At 39.7% G+C, this 19,124-nt stretch overlaps 1 protein-coding gene across 3 annotated transcripts in view; it reads right to left on the minus strand.

Moving 5' to 3' along the window:
- Nucleotides 1-19,124, minus strand: part of bcl9 (BCL9 transcription coactivator) — a 554,068-nt gene that overhangs the window by 13,252 nt on the left and 521,692 nt on the right. For all 3 annotated transcript variants that reach the window (XM_051926204.1, XM_028800792.2, XM_028800793.2), the window contains 2 exons: nucleotides 15,524-15,623; nucleotides 12,779-15,095 (listed from right to left, as the gene is read on the minus strand). In XM_051926204.1, coding sequence (XP_051782164.1) covers nucleotides 12,779-15,095; nucleotides 15,524-15,623 — 2,417 coding nt within the window. The remainder of the gene's footprint in view (nucleotides 1-12,778; nucleotides 15,096-15,523; nucleotides 15,624-19,124) is intronic.

Here is a 19,124-nt window from a genome sequence, read left to right on the forward strand (position 1 = left end):
GTACATGTTAAAAAAATCTGATGTCCAGTGCACTTAACAGGGGATGTCAGAGTTGGGGCAAAACAAACCCACAGGGCACAGCATCGTGTCAGCATTTGAAGGGTTAAACCTACATAGGAAAATGCTTTGTTGTCAAAGGAGGCTACAGTAAAACTTGTCTACTGGTTAAAAATACACAACAATAAAATTTCCTGTAGTAACTTCATCTTAGAGTGGAGACAACAGGATTATATGCAGCACAATCTGGCTGTTCAGTTAACAACTTCTAGAGAATTAGGTGAATGTATAACACTGGTTTATTTAAATTGGTTCTTTGCATTTACTGTATAACCACCATCTTTTTAGTTTTATATTTCAATAATATTGCTTATTTTGATCAAAGCATGGATGTTTCAAAAAAATTTGGACAGCGGCAAATATTTCAATGAATATTTTGTACATCACATTATTACAAAGCATATTATCACAAGTGGCTTTAAAACCCGAGTAAAATTCAAAGCAACAAGGAAAAAATACAAAATCATTCAATACTAGATAAATTACAAGGAAGAAAAAAATTGAACCACCCTTTTTGTTTTATTAAAGTTAGACGGTATGCATTGTAAACTTCACTTAGGATGTCTAATATGACAGTGCTACACGGTAGAATGACCTCATACCTGTTACCACAACATCCCTGGTACTTTCCCAAAAATTCGCAGTGTCAGCTATTCCTTTGTGAAAAAAGTCAACTGTGACTGTGCTACCCCTTCTTCATTTAAATGTATTTGTTCAGTTGCCCAACTGTAATCAGACTCATTTCTGCACCTGTTCTCATGATCATTCTATAGTTGCTGGCAGCTGTCATTTTGTGTCATTTAGACCTTACATATTCCAACCCGAGTATGCTTATGGAGCAAACAGGTACTTAAACTGTTACAGCAGCAGCATTCTGGACACACAATTTTTTTTTTCCTTTGTGTGGCACTTCTCATCTCTTACATACTGAATGACTGTGGATTAGAAAATGCCAACACTTTAAAAAAAAATGTACTTGTGTTTAGAATTTGTATCTTGTGTCAAAGCTTTTAATTTCTTTTATTTATTGTAGGTTGCAAGTGTTGAAACTTATTACTGTCATCTCCGTATTAATATCCTTATTTATGCCCATCCTTTCTCTGATATCTTCAAACTATATGCTTTTGTTATTTCCTTCAATAATTATTCCATTTGAACTACTGATTCTTTGCAGTGTCTCATATTGGGTTCTCATGTGTTTTCCTTTTTTGATCTCGGCTTGCTGGTGCTCTTCTATTAAGAATTACAGAATTTAAAAACCCCAGTGATGATCTCTGGTAAGGGCCATACAGTAGTTGCTCTCCATGACTTATCCCTTGCTCTTCAATCAGCCTCTACTTTCTGTAATTGTGATCTTGTATCAGTACTGACAAAGTTAAAAATTATATCCTTGAAATCCCTCTGAGGAAGAACGTCACTGGTGACTCTCAACCAAGAAAAGAAAAAACTTAAGCCCAAGTCTGATGTGTTGGTAGTTAATCCTAGTAAATAAGCCTTGATAATTACTGAACTCTAAAATTTTGTCAAAGAGTAACATACAGTTTTTCAAAGGAATTTTTTGATGCAAGTACCGACTTTGTCTTGAAGACTGCAGAGTAAACTCCCTAAATTCCTCAGACTCTTTGAGGCTGGCTTAAATGATACAACTCTAATATATCCTCCCCTCTGTTTATAAATACAAGGAACACTATAAGAAGAAGCAGCAGCAGTGCAGCACCATCTGCTGCACTTCTAGTGCAGGACCACCAAACGGGGAAATTTTGCAATCGTCAAATGTGTCAAGTGTGGGATACAGAAGGCACAAACAAAGATGGAGAAATGCATGTGATCATTACATGTGTTCAGAATCTATCAATGTTTCTTTGAAGACCACTAATTAGCAAAGTTATATCAGCAATGTTATTAACGTCACACTGATTTTTTTTTTTTATGTTGAAAACAAAAGTTTTATCGCCAAACACTTCAAACTTCCAGCCATATGCAGACATTGCTTTTACATCCTTAGATCAATGTTTGTTTGAAGAGCACTACTAAGCACTATACCAACGTGATCATTGTGAAGCTGTGTATTTTAATAGTATAAAAAAATTAAAATGTTTTGGCAACATGAAAAAGTTCAGTTTGCTCTATCTGAACCACCTTTATTTTAGGACTATAGGTCTGTGTGTTTACAGAGAGGAACAAGGAGATAAAACTATCTGTTCCACAGGGGAACTATGGCTTTTTACAGAAGCTCTTATAAATAGATGGATAAAAACATATATACATACACAGACCAGAATGACTAAAAAGGAAGAAAATTCAGCATTCTTTCAGATGTTAGATGATGTACTCAACATTTTTACTTTCTCATCTTAATGGAAAATTCAGTAATAGCGTAGAATAACAGAATGCTGGGGAGACAAAACTGAGAATTATAACTTATCTGATCTGAATACATTTGGGGAATAGTTATTCAATGTGCATGCTAGTTATGCACTGTCCATAACAAACAATGATGAATGTACAAAGCACTGGATCACCTAGGTGAAAAGTCAGTGATTAACTCTGAAATTGAATTTGTGTCATTTCATTTGAAACTATATTCTTTAGACACTACATACAGTATTAGCCAACAATTAATAGCACTCTGAGCAGCACTTTGACAGATATTAGAAGATACTAGCTATAAATATGGACCTTACAATGTAAATAAGTGGCTAAAGGAGTAAAGTACATGAAAGGAGGAAAGAGAAAAAAAATAGCATCAGTAATATGTTTGGACTTTAGGTTGACTACGGAAGACAGTATAACGTGGCCAACAAAAGTGTGGCTTCTTGCCCTGATCCTGTCTCATCTAAGCATATATCTTAAACATATTCACAAGTGTAAAGCTATATGAACTTAATTTTCCATAAACACTAGACAGAAAAACAATTACAGTCACCATCAACTGAAAAGTCTCACTTGACATGCTATCAGTACATACACCAGAGTATGCCATAATTGTGAAGAGGTCAGTTTTTACTTTGGCATCTCTTTCAAGCTTTTTCAAAGACAACTTGATAGGCAGCCATTCCTCCTATAAAATGGTATAAAACTATTCTGTAATGCTTAGTGTTTCTGCTACGCCAGAGTGAAATACCGAGAAGAGCATTTTCTGGGATCTGCCGGAAGAAACAGAGACAGCTTTCTATTTCCAAAGATTTCTATCAAAAATTGAGTGAGTTAAAAATTATAATGTTAAAATTCTAATTGCATTTATCCTGTAAAATTCCAGTGGGATTTTCCTTGTAGAACATGTCATACATTACATAATGAATGTGCTGTGACTGTGCTTCCCTTGTTATTTTGTAACCATTGGGGTACTGTAAGCAGAATTCCTTTTTCACCGTACTTATCCCAACAGTGAGCTGGAATCATCTGCAGAGTTTATAGATCCCTGTTGGACACACCGTATCTGTCAAGACAGAGTTCATTCAAATATTCTGAGAAAGATTCCTTTGTTGTTGGTCTTATGAACTGTGAGAAGTTACCACTGAGCTACATGAAAATAGATACCTGAAGCAGGATACCCATTACTGCACTGTCTAGAATTGGCCTTGAATTTGCTCCATTGTTGTAATTTTCTAGGTTTACTGTGGAATGATGGAGTCATATTCGCAGAAATAGCTCTGCAAACCTTAGTAAACTAATAAGCAACTTTATTTAAATAAGTCTCACAGACATCTTTTGATCAGATTAGAAGAGGTATCTTCTCACAAACTTAAACATAAAACTCTTATTTCTAATCACCCACTAGTAATTTTTTTAATAAAGTGTAACTAATGTCCAGTTTTGTTTTAATTGTCAGCATAAAAATCTGACTGCAATGTGCGTGTTGAGATCAGTCTCAAAGTGAAATACTTTGAACACAATAAGCTGAAGTGGCTTTTTTTCCCCACCCGATTGTATGTTATGTAGACAATACTATACACCATGTACTGTATATATTCCAATGAAACTTGATATCATTACCAAACACCACCAAGTTCCAGGGAAAATGATAAACTATGCTCCCAAAAATCTAATTTTCTATTGCTCCTACACCCTCTCAAATGAGTTGTAAGCACATCGACACAACAGAAGACAACTCCCTGCTTGTCCTGACAACTATCCACATTCACTGAAAAAGTACAAAAATATGTATTTGTAAGGTAAGTTATAAGATTTTGGAGGGGAAAAAAACAGCAAATATCAATTTTTAAAAACAGCTTATGCTTATTAAAAATGTAAATTATTCATTGGTTAATGACTAATCAGTTAAAAGCCTCTGTTAGTAAAAGTTATAATCTGCGTTGACTTGCATGTTGGAGGCTAACCTCATGATTAGTAGGCCATCTAAGGATTCTACACATTTACACTTAACAGCAGGAGCTCTGAGAAGAGCACAGGCAGTAAAATGGCTCCTAGTTGTAGGAGGAAAAACAAGTACCTGAATTCATCATTTGTATGTTTTGTGTTTATAAGAATTACTTATGAATGCTTTGAAATCACTTCAAGTTTTTCTCTCTTAATCCAGTACCTCAATTCACCAGTACAAGAAAATCCACACAATGTGATGTGTCATGATGTTTAATTATTAAGCTTTTGCCCGTTTTTGGACCATACCCTGTGCAGGAAATTACATCCTTATGATAAAGAGTAAACCAAAAGATGTCTTTAACAAAAGTGATCAGAACCAACCGAACCCAAGAGTCCACCCCTGATGGACTATGAAGGGTCAAAGTTACTTCTTTTCACAAAAAAACGATCCACTTCCAGAAGTTTAAAAATGACAAATTTCAAACATTAGCTTGTGGGGTATCATTTGACTATTTCAAGGTCAGTGATTATGAATGTCAATGTTAATTTTGATTTTGGATGCTTTATGTTTTTACTTAAAAAAAAAAAAAACGCGGCAGTCCTAATTAGAAGTAAAAGCACACAAGTGATCTAGTGTTCTCTATTCAGGATTTAAGGCAAAACATGGCGGCTAGAAAAAAAGCTGCAGCTTGGTGACAAAAACCTCATCAGACGTAGCTCAGTTGATCCAGAAAAACTGCTGCTACTACCACCTCACGTTAAGCTTGGTTTAAAAAAAAAAAAAAAAAAAGGATTGAGCCTATTTTATATAGTCGGTACTTGAATGGCTCCTATAAACTTCTGGAAACAAAGTCTATAGTAATTCTCTGCTAATTTGGTTATGGTGCGTTGCAGGTAGTATTACTTTACATATCATATAAATGTAACACAGTTCAGAAACAAAACCTCCAAAAAAATGTATTCTACTTCTGAATCTGCTTTAACTAATAACAAAAATGCACAGCAATTACAACTACTCCTAATTTAGAGCAGTAAAGCGCCTTTACACATTTATAAATACTGAATAATTCACATGGCTTGTCAAGAAAAATACATTCAGTGGAACCTCGGTTTGCGAGTAACTTGGTTTACGAGTGTTTTGCAAGACGAGCAAACATTTTTAATAAATTTTGACTTGATAAACGAGCGAGGTCTTGCAGTTAGAGTAGTATGTATACACTTTGTCTGCTGAGCGTCATGGGATCACAACTGAGAAGATGGTTCTTCTCTCTCTCTCTCACTGCAGGATTGTGGGCAATTGTCTCCTATTCTTCGTCTGAGTCGGCATGCCTCACTCATATAGTCAACATCCGTACGAGCGTATACTGTTTACTGCAGCATTAGCATTGTGACTGTGTGTGTGTGTGTGCTCGCGCGCGCTCGTTTGTGTTTGTGTGTGTGTGCTGTGATGTACAAGTCCCCGTCTTGCACCCTAAAACACAAAGCTGTGTCTCAGTACTTTAGTAACACCAGCTTTATTCAGCTTGAAATCGCAACAGCGCGGTTATTTATTGTAGTGGGATCTGCCGCTCTCCTATACACAGACACAGCAGTCAGGCAGGGCCCTGCGCATTTGTAATGTTCCTTGTATCACCCATCGACGACAGGTGCTTATAGCACGTCCGCGATCTTTTTGGATTCGCTTTTACGGCGAACTACTACAGTGCTGGGAGACTGCGATTGCTTCGGGACGCTCTTCCGCGTGTCGTCCCGTTGGGTGCAATCCCACAAGAGTTTAGAAACTCACTCACACCAGCCATTATTCTTTTCAAAGGTAAAGTGCAGTTTAAATTTGTTTTATGTATTTTTACTTTATATTTTGTAGTAATCATTTTTATAGGAATAGTTTTGGGTTGTGGAACAAATCATCTGAGTTTCCAATATTTCTTATGGGGAAATTCACTTTGATATACGAGTGCTTTGGACTACGAGCACGTTTCCGGAACGAATTATGCTCGCAAACCGAGGTTCCACTGCATTATGTTTTAAGCTTTTTGAAAATTATATTGGCTTTATTCAGTTTTTGGATGTGACTGGCACACTGATTTCTGTCTACTGAAATGATTAAATGGCTTTTATAAATCATGTAGTGCTACTTATTTCAATAAATGGTACTAAACCGGTCACTACTTGGTCATCATTGAAAGACCAGGTGGTTAAATTCACATTATATTACACAAGATGATATTTCATATAGTTTCGGTGGGTGGCTTTCCCATGTGATGCACAAGTACCGATAACCTGTCACTGAAGAAGATTTAAATCTATTAAAAAGAATAAAACTCATTTTAAATCAAGTACCTCTTAGCCAACCATTATGAAAACCCTCCTCATATTAGGATATATAAATATATAAATATTTTTATATCAATCACAGATTATTATTGATCTATGTATGACTGCTTCAATATTTTTTAAATGGTGAGAAAGGTCTGAGAAAACCTTGAAGAAACAGATTGCCTCCTTCCCTCTCAGAATGAACGCTGTGACCATTTTGGATAAACAATAAAATTGTAGTTATAGTACAGGCAGAATACACTTTGTGATCTAACATGACATCTCATATCCAAATCCTGCCTTTGACTTGAATCCAGGTGTATGTTTCATAGGTGGGACCACTGTACAATGTTCTGGCAAATGTATGAGAAGAGAGAACAGTAGACGGCAGCTGGGAGACTGCCAGAATCACCATGACACCAGGGTTAGTTTGTTCAATTAAAGTCCAATAATCATTTAATATTCTAAACTTTTTTGAAGGACTAATAATTCCAGAAGATAACTAATTCTATCCTAGTGCGCTCTATGTCCAAACAAATTAGTCAAAGCTAGCTTGTTAATTCCAGCAAAAGAGGTGACTTGTGCAGTAAGTGCTGTGCTTCTCTGCTAAGCACCAGAAGGCAGCATCAGTTCTCACTGTACTTACATATCACTTGTATTTTGTTGAAATGTGTTTTGTTTTTTTTTAAACTGCCAGACACAAATCCAATCCTGCCTTCAAATGGCTGTGACATGGTGGACTTTGGCAATGCACTCAGAAAATCCTACAGAAATCAATCTCTCTACACAAACAGTAACTGTATATATTTATTACATAGTTTCTATGCTTTAACTGTTTTAAATGTAATCATCTGTGGCACCCACTTAGTAAGTGCAAAAACAGAACCTTGGCAAGTGCTTAAGACAGTGACAAAGTGTGCTCAAGCAGGCATATTGATTTTTAAAGTAAAAAAAACTACACAGAAAATTTGTTAATTTTGCCTCTGCTGAAAATTAAAGTGTATTTGATCAGGTGAAGAAGTAGATGTGCCAGGCAATGGACTGGAATCCTGCACAGTTGGGGTTTCATGAGTGTGTTCATGGTTAACATGCTCACCACAACCCTGAACTGGATAACCAGGTTAGAAAATGGATGGATGGACCGATGACAACTCCATGATTAGCTTCAGTTTTGACTGTACAGGCAGACTTTTCAGTCTCTAAACTGATGGGAATTAAGTCACCATTTTATTACAATTGCAGCCTTTGTATCTGATATGTGGTCTTGGAATTCTTCTGTGCTGTACCTTTAACAGAAAAACTTATCTTTTTAGGAAAAGTTATTACCTCTTCAAAATCAAAACCATGTAAATAATGTTAAGGTAGCAAAAACAGAAAATGTACACTTGTTATCACCTTTAAAATAGTATATCATGCTTTCAGAAGAAATTCTTGAAGTTTTAATGTGGACACAGTATAGACTTGTTTCACTTTGTTACGTTGCAGCCGTTTGTTAAAATCATTATTTTTTCCCCTCATCAACACTCAACACCACAGAATGACAAAGTGAAAACAGGATTTACCTATTTTTGCAAATGTATTTAAAAAAAAAAAAAAAAAAACTTTGAATGTTGGCAGTATGACTGGTAAGGGGAGAGAGTTAGCAGATATTGTTCTATCATGGTGTGGGTGGGAGGAGAAATGGGGTAGAAGTTATTCTGAAGGAACAGTATGTCGAGTGTTTTGGAGATGAAAAGAGTGTCAGGCAGAGTAATGATTATGAAGCTGGAAATTGGAGGTGTGATGATGAATGTTGTTAGTATATATGCACCGCAAGTTGGGTGTGCGATGGATGAGAAAGAAGATTTCTGGAGTGTGTTAGATGAAGTGATGAACAGTGTACCCAAGGGACAGAAAGTGGTGATTGAAATGGATTTCAATGGGCATGTTGGTGAAGGGAACAGTGGAGACGAGGAGGTGATGTGTAGGTATGGTGTCAAGGAGAGGAATGAGAGGAGGAGAAGAGGAGAGATCAGAGGATAGTGGATTTTGCTAAAAGGATGGACATGGCTGTGGTGAATACGTATTTTAAGAATAGGGAGGAACATAGGGTTACGTACAAGAGTGGCGGAAGATGCACACAGGTAGATTACATCCTATGCGGAAGAGATGATCTGAAAGATATTGAAGATTGCAAAGTGGTGGCAGGGGAAAGTGTAGTTAAGCTGCATAGGATGGTGGTCTGTAGGATGACGGAGACCAAGAAGAGGAAGAAAGTGAGGGCAGAGCCAAGGATCAAATGGTGGAAGTTGAAAAAGGAAGACTGCAAGGTTAAGTTTAGGGAGGAGGTGAAATAGGCACTTGGTGGCAATGAAGGAGTTACCAGACAGCTGGGAAACTACAGCAGAAGTAGTAAGGGTGACAGCAAGAAGGGTGTTTGGCGTGACATCTGGAAAGAGAACGGAGGAAAAGGAAACCTGGTGGTGGATTGAGGAAATACAGGAGAGTATACAGAGGAAGAGGATGGCAAAGAAGAAATGGGATAGTCAGAGATGCAGAAAGTAGACAAGTGTACAAGGAGATAAGATGGAAGGTGAAGAGAGAGGTGGTGAAGGCTAAAGAAAAGGCGTATGATGAGTTGTATGAGAGGTTGGACACTAAGGAGGGAGAAAAGGACCTGTACCGATTGGCTAGACAGAGGGACCGAGCTGGGAAAGATGTGCAGCAGGTTAGGGTGGTAAAGGATAAAGATGGAAACGTACTCACAAGCAAGGAGAGTGTGTTGAGCAGATGGAAAGAGTACTTTGAGAGGTTGATGAATGAATAGAATGAGAGAGAGAAGAGGCTGGATGATGTGGAGAAAGTGAATCAGGAAGTGCAACGGATTAGCAAGGAGGAAATAAGGACAGCTACGAAGAGGATGAAAAATGGAAAGGCTGTTGGTCCAGATGACATACCTATGGAAGCATGGAGGTGTTTAGGAGAGATGGCAGTGGAGTTTTTAACCAGATTGTTTAATGGAATCTTGGAAAGTGAGAGGACGCCTGAGGAGTGGAGAAAAAGTGTACTGGTGCTGATATTTAAGAATAAGGGGGATATGCAGGACTGTAGTAACTACAGGGGAATAAAATTGATGAGCCACAGCATGAAGTTATGGGAAAGAGTAGTGGAAGCTAGGTTAAGAAGTGAGGTGATGATTAGTGAGCAGCAGTATGGTTTCATGCCAAGAAAGTGCACCACAGATGCAATGTTTGCTCTGAGGATGTTGATGGAGAAGTATAGAAAAGGCCAGAAGGAGTTGCATTGCGTCTTTATGGACCTGGAGAAAGCATATGACAGGGTGCCTCGAGAGGAGCTGTGGTATTGTATGAGGAACTCGGGAGTGGCAGAGAAGTAAGTAAGAGTTGTACAGGATATGTACGAGGCAAGTGTGACAGTGGTGAGGTCTGCGGTAGGAGTGACGGATGCATTTAAGTTGGAGGTGGGATTACATCAGGGATTGGCTCCGAGCCCTTTCTTATTTCCAATGGTGATGGACAGGTTGACAAATGAGATTAGACAGGAGTCCCCATGGTCTATGATGTTTGCTGATGACATTGTGATCTGTAGCGATAGTAGGGAGCAGGTTGAGGAGACCCTGGAGAGGTGGAGATATGCTCTAGAGAGGAGAGGAATGAAGGTCAGTAGGAACAAGACAGAATACATGTGTGTAAATGAGAAAGAGGTCAGTGGAATGGTGAGGATGCAGGGAGTAGAGTTGGCGAAGGTGGATGAGTTTAAATACTTGGGATCAACAGTACAGAGTAATGGGGATTGTGGAAGAGAGGTGAAAAGGAGAGTACAGGCAGGGTGGAGAAGAGTGTCAGGAGTGATTTGTGACAGACGGGTATCAGCAAGAGTGAAAGTAGTAATGAGACCAGCTATGTTATATGGGTTGGAGACGGTGGCACTGACCAGAAAGCAGGAGACAGAGCTGGAGGTAGCAGAGTTAAAGATGCTAAGATTTGCATTGGGTGTGACGAGGATGGATAGGATTAGAAATGAGTACATTAGAGGGTCAGCTCAAGTCAGAGAGGCTGCTGAGATTGTGCTGGTTTGGACATGTGCAGAGTAGAGATGCTGGGTATATTGGGAGAAGGATGTTAAGGATAAAGCTGCCAGGCAAGACAAAAAGAGGAAGGTCTAATAGAAGGTTTATGGATGGATGGTGAGAGAGGACATGCAGGTGATGGGTGTAACAGAACAAGATGCAGAGGACAAAGATATAGAAGAAGATGATCTGCTGTGGCAACCCCTAACAGGAGCAGCCGAAAGAAGAAGACACGAGTCTTCAGACGATTTACTAGGACTTTTAAAATTTGGTTCAGGTGCATCCTATTGTATTGATCAATGTTGAGATGTTTCCACACCTTGTTTGGTCAATTGATTTGATTGGAGATGAATACGAAAGGCGCACACCTATCTACAGAAGTTCCCATAGTTGATAATGTATATCAGAGCAAAAAAAATAAAAAAAAAAAAAAAAACAAGCCATGAGATCATAGGAATTTCCCGCAGTGCTGACACACAGGATTGCGTCAAGGCACAGATCTAGGGAAGGTTGCAGGGGGATAAGTTCGGAATAACCATGATTTATCCTAGGCTGGACATCCAGCCAGAATGAGCCTTTGCGAGAGAACGGCCATGGTAAGAGTGGCTTAGCACTAGCTATCCTGTGTGGAGATGGGAGAAACTTCCAGAAAGACGACCATCACTGCAACTCTCCACTAATCTAGGCTTTATGACAGAGTGGTCTGAAAGAAGCCTCTCCTCAGTAAAAGACACATGGATGCCCAAATGGAGTTTGAAAAAACAACAACAAAAAAAAAATACACTTAAAGGACTCTTGGACTGTCAGAAGAAAGTCCGTCTCCTTTTATGAAACCAAGATTAGTGTCATATCTGGAGGAAACCAGGCACCATTCATCGCCTATGCAATAATATTCCAGTGGGGAAACTTGGTGGTCACAGCATCATGCTGTGGGGTTGGTTTTCAGCTGCTGGGATTGGGAGACTAGAAAGGGATGAGGGCTGAAAAGAGAAAAGTACAGTGAAATCTGGAACCTGCTCCAAAGCATTTTGGGACTTGGACAGAAGGTCCACCTTCCAATAGTACATTGACTAAGCACACAGCTAATACAATACAGAAGTGGCTTATGGACAACTCTGAGAATGTACATGGAGTTGCCCAGCCTGAGCCCAGAGTTGAAATTAAATCGAACATCTCTGGAAAGACCTGAAAATAGATGTCTGCCAATGATATCCATGCAACATAACAGAGCCTGAGAGGATCTACAAAGAAGAATCATGGAAAAATACCCAAATCCAGATGTGTGAAGCTTGTTACGTCAAACACCAGGCTGTCATCGTTGCCAAACATACTTCAACTATGTACTAAGGAAATTTGCAGAAATTTCTAAAATCCTGTTTTTGCTTTTCATTCTTGATATGAAGGGAAAATTAAAGATTTTAGCACAAGGTTGCAACATAACACAATATGAAAAAGGGAAGTGGTCTGAATACTTCATGAATTTGATAGTATGAGGAATTACAAATGAATAATCAAAATTATGATGAAGGTAAACGATTATTTTGCAGTTTTAAAATTAAGAGTGAAGGACTGTTGTCATTTTGCTTTCTAGATTGTTTAATGTTTATCAGTTTTCCATCTTCTCTGCCTTGCTCTAGTTCAAGATCTTACTAGAACATGAAAAAGTTGTTATGAATACCAACCCATTCCTGTTTCATAAAAATTATCTTCAGATGCACACGTACCATATTAAGTCATCTGTATCAGGTATAGACAGAATTATATAAACATATTTTAACTTTTCAAAACATATAAGTCATTCAACACAATAAACATTATACTTTTGGAGTTGTACAGTGTCAGTGAAAACTGGAAACTGAGAAATGAACTTTTCAAACTAACTTTTGCTTTACTACATCATTTTAAACTGCTAAGAAAACACAAAAAAAGAGAATGGTGCAAACCTTGCACACATGCTGTATTCCAAAATGATGATGTTGATATTAGGATTAAGAGAACTTTTCATTTTCTTACCTTGCTCCACATTTCCCATTACGTTTGGTGAAGTCATGCTAAGTGAAGGTTTACTATTCTGGGGAATCCCAGGACTCTGCATTGGCGGTTTGGGAGAAGAAGTCCAGCTGGGTGAAGGTGCAGAGAGCGAGGGCGACTTAAGGTGGACAGGAGAAGCTGCAGCCGAGCCCATAACAGGTGGGGACTTGATGGAAGCCGCTGCTGCAGCAGCTGCAGCAGCTGCCGCTGGACCAGACAGCATCCCGGCCAGCTGGGAAGGTGTCTGGGGCGACTTAAGGTTTGTAGAAGGAGATCCCAACATTGGGGACTGAACTTGCCTTAATGTCGGAGATTTCAAAGGATTAACACTGGGAGAATTGACTTGTCCAGCAGAAACACTAAGGTCTGAAGGCTTGCGCCCCAAATTTCTCTGGTTGGGCGGGGGGCCTGCATTCAGATTTCCAGAGTTAGGGGGCTGATTTAGAGGCTGTGATGGCATGTGACCAAGTCGAGAATTATTACTCATGTTAGTCCTGTGCTCAGGCACAAATGATTGTTCACCACGGGGGCCTCTTGAACTGTTTGGGCCTTGGGGCATTCCAGGAAACTGGCGGTTAGGTCCCATGAGGAATTCCTGTGGTTGGGACTGGTCAGGGAACTGATGGGTTTGAAGCATTTTTTGTTGGGGTCCCATACTTTCAGGTGGACCTGCACTTGAGCGCATTTTCATGACATCCTCCGGGCTCATGTTCATGGGTGGTTCTCGCATCTTAGGACCTACCATCTGTTGGTTTGAGCTCATATTAACATTAAGATTCATCTCTACCTTCATGTTCATACCTCCAGGACCTATTGCAAATTCCACATCCCTACCAGGGCCCTTGACATACTCCATCCTGGAAGGACTCATAGGACCATCCCCAGTCATTCTTGGGAACATGATGCCACCACCATTGTTACTACCAGGGTCCAATGGCCTTTGGTTGGTTATAATGCGATTAATATCCATGGGTGGCCCACGCACATTGTCCATGCCCATTCCTGGAGGAATGCCAAGTTGCTGTTTTTCTGCCATTTGTTGCTGGAAAAGGCCTTCTTGCGTTGCTTGTGGGTTAGGAAATCGCTCAACACGGCCTCCAGGACCACCTATAACTGCCTGACCTGGAGGGAATCCTCGACCTTCTCCCATCTTTGGCATGTCTTCTGTCCAGTTCATTCCTGGCCTTGGCATGGGATTAGGTCCACCATCAATGTCTGGATTTAACATACCAGGAAAACTTGGCATTCTCTGCATTGAGTGGGGTGGCATGCCTCTTGGGGGCAAATTCATCTGATCACCAAAGGGTTCAGGACCTCCTGGTCCCCAGACTTCACCAGGATTCATCTGGTAAGGGGGTGGTGGCCCCCTTATCATACCCCTTGGGCCATGTTGATGAAGCATCATGTCAGGCATCGGCCTATGCTGAACTTGTTCCTGCTTCCTCTTCTTTTCTTCATAGAATTCCTGCTGTAACTTCAACCAAGCCATCTGCTCTGGTGTCATATGGTCAGAGTGATCAGGGCCTTGTTGGGAGTTCATTGGTGGTCCAGGTGGAGGTCCAAGTTCATCAGGTGAGAAAGGCATATCTCGATGGCTAGGCTGCACAAATGGAGGCCCTTCAGGCCTTGGACCAGGTGGCTTGCCAAGGTTTTGGGACTGTGCTATCATAGCCTGAAGTGGTCCCTGATCGGGCTTTTTAGGTAGACCTTCCATCATGCTTGCATTCTGAGGTCCTGCTCCAGCAGCACCTTGACTCATAGCTGAAAGATCCTTCAAAGCAAAATCTTTCTCATCTGGAAAAAGCATGCGCTGAATATCTCTCAAAGTCTGCAATGATCGTTCCCGGTGTTCAAGTTGCTCTTGAGAAAGTCCCTCTGGGTTATCTTCCATACTGGACATAATTTCATTAGCTAGCTGCTGGTGGTGCTGCTGTGGGGTTACTTTTGAATCACCTTTTATCTCCACTGATGAAAAGCCAGTTTGGGGTCCTGTAGTTGACTGGCTACCAGTGGTGCCATTAGGATTAGGCCCATCATGGGGTGTAGAATCCCTGGGGCTACTGCTTGGCAGACTTTTATTATCAATTCCACCCACACTATCCTGAGGAAGATTTCCAGATTTAGACCCCGATTGCTGCTGAGGCTGGTGAGGTTGTTGGCTAGGTTGCACTTTGGATGTTTGTTGGTGATTCTGTTCAGGCGGATGCGATGATGCCTGCTGGGGGGGTGGAGGAGGAGGAGGAGGAGGTGGTTGCTGCAAGGGCTTCGGCTCATTTCGTACAGGTGCTACTTGATTGTTCTAGAATAAAAATAAAATCATACATGCATTTATTGTTACAGAAGACATATGTGTATCATTATTTTGTACAGTGTCTGCAGAGGAATTTATGGGCCACAAAAGAGCTGAAAGAGGGTAGCTAAATGGTAGCATAATACAAATCTAAAATTGAATTACTGATGTTAACATGTACATTACAACACATTTATTTACTGGACACTTATTTAAAGAAGCTCAGAAATCTCAAGTGTAGTTAACAGCTGTGTGCATGTTTACAGCTGAAGAATGTGCACATCAAGCAACATAACATATTCAGCATAACACAAAAGGTCAGTGGCTTCAAATGAACCAATAGCCTTGTGGTATATGATCTAGCACAGATATGTGACTTTACAGTACGTTATCAGTTGGAGGGGGAGACAGGTGTACAGTATCTATTTTGTACTCACCACAGGTGCATGACTTTTGTCAGGTTTACTGTTAGAGATGTTCTGCATATGGTATGCAACGATGGATTCTGCATGTCCTTTGACAACAGCATCAGCAGCCCTGGGAGTAAAATACACAGCAAACGAGCCAATCATTATTTTAAATTTGTATATAGCCAGGTGACAGGTAATAAATGAAAAAAAAAGAACATGCAGCATTTAGTAAACTGTGCATTTCCAAATAATATGCTTTGAAAAAAGATGGAAGATTTACTCCAAAATTAAATTATTTGACAATTAAACTACTGTGATTAATGCACAACGTAAGCTTTTTCTATTTATTCTGACCATGAAAGTAAAACATCAAGTTTCTGTATTTGGTGACTGTAAACACTTTAGATTTGTGTCAAATGCAGGAGCAGTTAATAATGGATTGGTTTAGCACCAAGAAAACAAAACCAAAACAACAACAGAAATGAAGGGGGGGTGTTACAGAGATTAAAGTTTCACAAGCTCCAATTGCACATTTTCTACCATTCAAGCCTCTTGCAGGAAATATTGACCTCTTAGACCAACATCTACAGTATTTAAACATTGTGATACAATACTGTATATACATACAACTTGCTTAAATATACTGTAGAAGTTAAACATTCACACTTTGAGGCCTTTTAGCATTTATATTTAACTAAACCATGCCCCACTTCTTTATCTAATCAGTTCACACAGGAAAAGGGTTGACTCCATCTCAAAATAATTGCTTCACAGATTAGGTCTGTTCATGCCAGGTGAAGAAGCTAACTGAGCTGAAAAATACACAGTGCTCAAAAAAATTAAAAGAACACTTTTTAATACGAGTATAACATCAAGTCAATGAAACCTCTGGGCTATTGATCTGTTCAGTTAAGTAGCAGAGGGGGTTGTTAATCAGTTTCAGCTGCTTTGGTGTTAATGAAATTAACAACAGGTGCACTAGAAGGGCAACAATAAGATGACCCCCAAAACAGGAATGGATTAACAGGTGGAGGCCACTGACATTTTTCTCTCCTCATCTTTTCTGACTTTTTTTTTTTTTTTAAACTAGTTTTGTACTTGGCTACAGTCAGTGACACTACTGGCAGGATGAGGCGATTCCTGGACATTACAGAGGTTGCACAGGTTATCCAACTTCTCCAGGATGGCACATCAATACGTGCCGTTGCCAGAAGGTTTGCTGTGTCTCCCAGCACAGTCTCAAGGGCATGGAGGAGATTCCAGGAGACAGGCAGTTACTATAGGAGAGCTGGACAGGGCCGTAGAAGGTCCTTAACCCATCAGCAGGACTGATATCTTCTCCTTTGGGCAAGGAGGAACAGGATGAGCACTGCCAGAGCCCTACAAAATGACCTCCAGCAGGCCACTAGTGTGAATGTCTCTGACCAAACAATCAGAAACAGACTTCATGAGGGTGGCCTGAGGGCCTGATGTTCTATAGTGGGCCTTGTACTCACTGCCCTTCTCCGTGGAGTTCGATTGGCAGTTGCCATAGAATACTAGAATCGGAAGGTCCACCACAGGCGCCCTGTGCTTTTCACAGATGAGAGCAGCTTCACCCTGAGCACATGTGATGGACGTGAAAGGGTCTAGAGAAGCCGTGGAGAATGTTATGCTACCTGTAACATCATTCAGCATGACTGGTTTGGAGGGGGGTCAATGATGGTCTGGGGAGGCATATCCATGGAGGGACACACAGACCTCTACAGGCTAGACAACGGCACCTTGACTGCCATTAGGTATCGAAATGAAATCCTTGGACCCATTGCCAGACCCTATGCTGATGCAGTGGGTCCTGGGTTCCTTCTGGTGCACGACAATGCCCGGCATTGCAGGTCATTGATACGGGTCTTTCAGACCATTTTCTTCTACTTTTTAATATAGAAATAATGATAGAAAACACTCATGAGAAGCATATTGTTAAAAAACGCTTCTTTGACTCATCAGCAACTTTAAAACTTACAAACATTCTAACCAATCAGTCCGTTTATAGTGCCAACTATAATAGCGAGGAGAATGTAAATAGTAAGGTGGAAAGATTTAATACTAAAGTGAGGGCTGCTGTTGACATAGTTGCACCTGAAAAGACAGTTAAAAAATCTTCTAGCATTGTTATACCTTGGAAGACCCAAAGAGTGTCTGATTTAAAGAGAACATGCCGTAGAGCTGAGCGTAAATGGAGGAAGACTAAACTAACTATTGACTATGAGATATTAAAAGTTAAAATAACAGAATACAATAACACAGTCCGTCTTGAGAGGCGCTGCTATTTCTCTAAGATTATAAATAACAATGCTAGTAATCCCAGAGTCTTATTTTCGACAATTGATCATCTGTTAAACCCAGGTAACTCAAAGGAATGCCTCCTAAGTACTTCCAGTAAAACCTGTGAGGCTATCGCTGTATTTTTCAATCAAAAAATTAATGATATTAGAAATAACATAGTATATCTCCCCAACACTAAGGATCCCCCGAAACCCCAGTACTCCATAATAAATAAATTAGAGTCTTTCACTAGGATAGATTTACCTGATTTACATAAAATAATTTCTCAAATGAAACCATCCACCTGTGCCCTTGACCCAATACCAACAAATTTTTTCAAAGAAGTATCGGGTGTGCTTATTGATAATGTTCTTGACATAGTAAATTCGTCATTAGATACGGGGGTCTTCCCAGACTGTCTTAAGACTGCGGTAGTTAAACCCCTACTTAAGAAAAATAATCTCGACCCCTCTGCTCTTGAAAATTATAGACCCATCTCTAACCTGCCTTTCTTAAGTAAAATTCTAGAGAAGGCAGTCATTATGCAGTTAAATGAGCACCTCAATAAACATGCTATTCTTGATAAATTTCAGTCAGGTTTTAGAACAAATCACAGCACAGAAACTGCACTCGTTAAAGTAGTAAATGACTTGCGGGTAAATGCAGACAGAGGCCATTTATCTGTTCTCATCCTCTTAGATTTGAGTGCCGCATTTGACACTATTGATCATAATATTCTTAAGAATCGCCTTAGTCAATGGGTGGGCCTCTCTGGCAGTGTCTTAAACTGGTTTGAATCCTACCTGGCAGGGAGAAAATTCTTTGTTAGTTGTGGTAATTATAACTCAAAGACACATGATATTCTATATGGTGTTCCACAAGGCTCTATCCTGGGTCCGCTGCTCTTCTCCATCTACATGCTTCCATTAGGTCAGATTATCTCGGGACATAACGTGAGCTACCACAGCTATGCTGATGACACACAGCTGTATTTATCAATAGCACCTGATGACCCCAAATCTCTTGATTCGCTAACACAATGTCTAACCTGTATCTCAGAATGGATGAATAGTAACTTTCTCAAATTAAATAAAGAAAAAACCGAAATCTTAGTGATTGGCAATAATGGATACAATGAGGCTATTAGAAATAAACTGGATGCATTAGGATTAAAAGTCAAATCGGAGGTAAAAAGCTTAGGGGTAACCGTTGATTGTAATCTGAATTTTAAATCGCATATTAATAAAATCACTAGGACAGCATTTTTTCACCTAAGGAACATAGCAAAAGTTAGACCTCTTATATCATCGAAAGATGCAGAGAA

Source organism: Erpetoichthys calabaricus, chromosome 4, assembly GCF_900747795.2.
Source record: "Erpetoichthys calabaricus chromosome 4, fErpCal1.3, whole genome shotgun sequence".
Classification (NCBI taxonomy): Eukaryota; Metazoa; Chordata; class Cladistia; order Polypteriformes; family Polypteridae; genus Erpetoichthys; species Erpetoichthys calabaricus.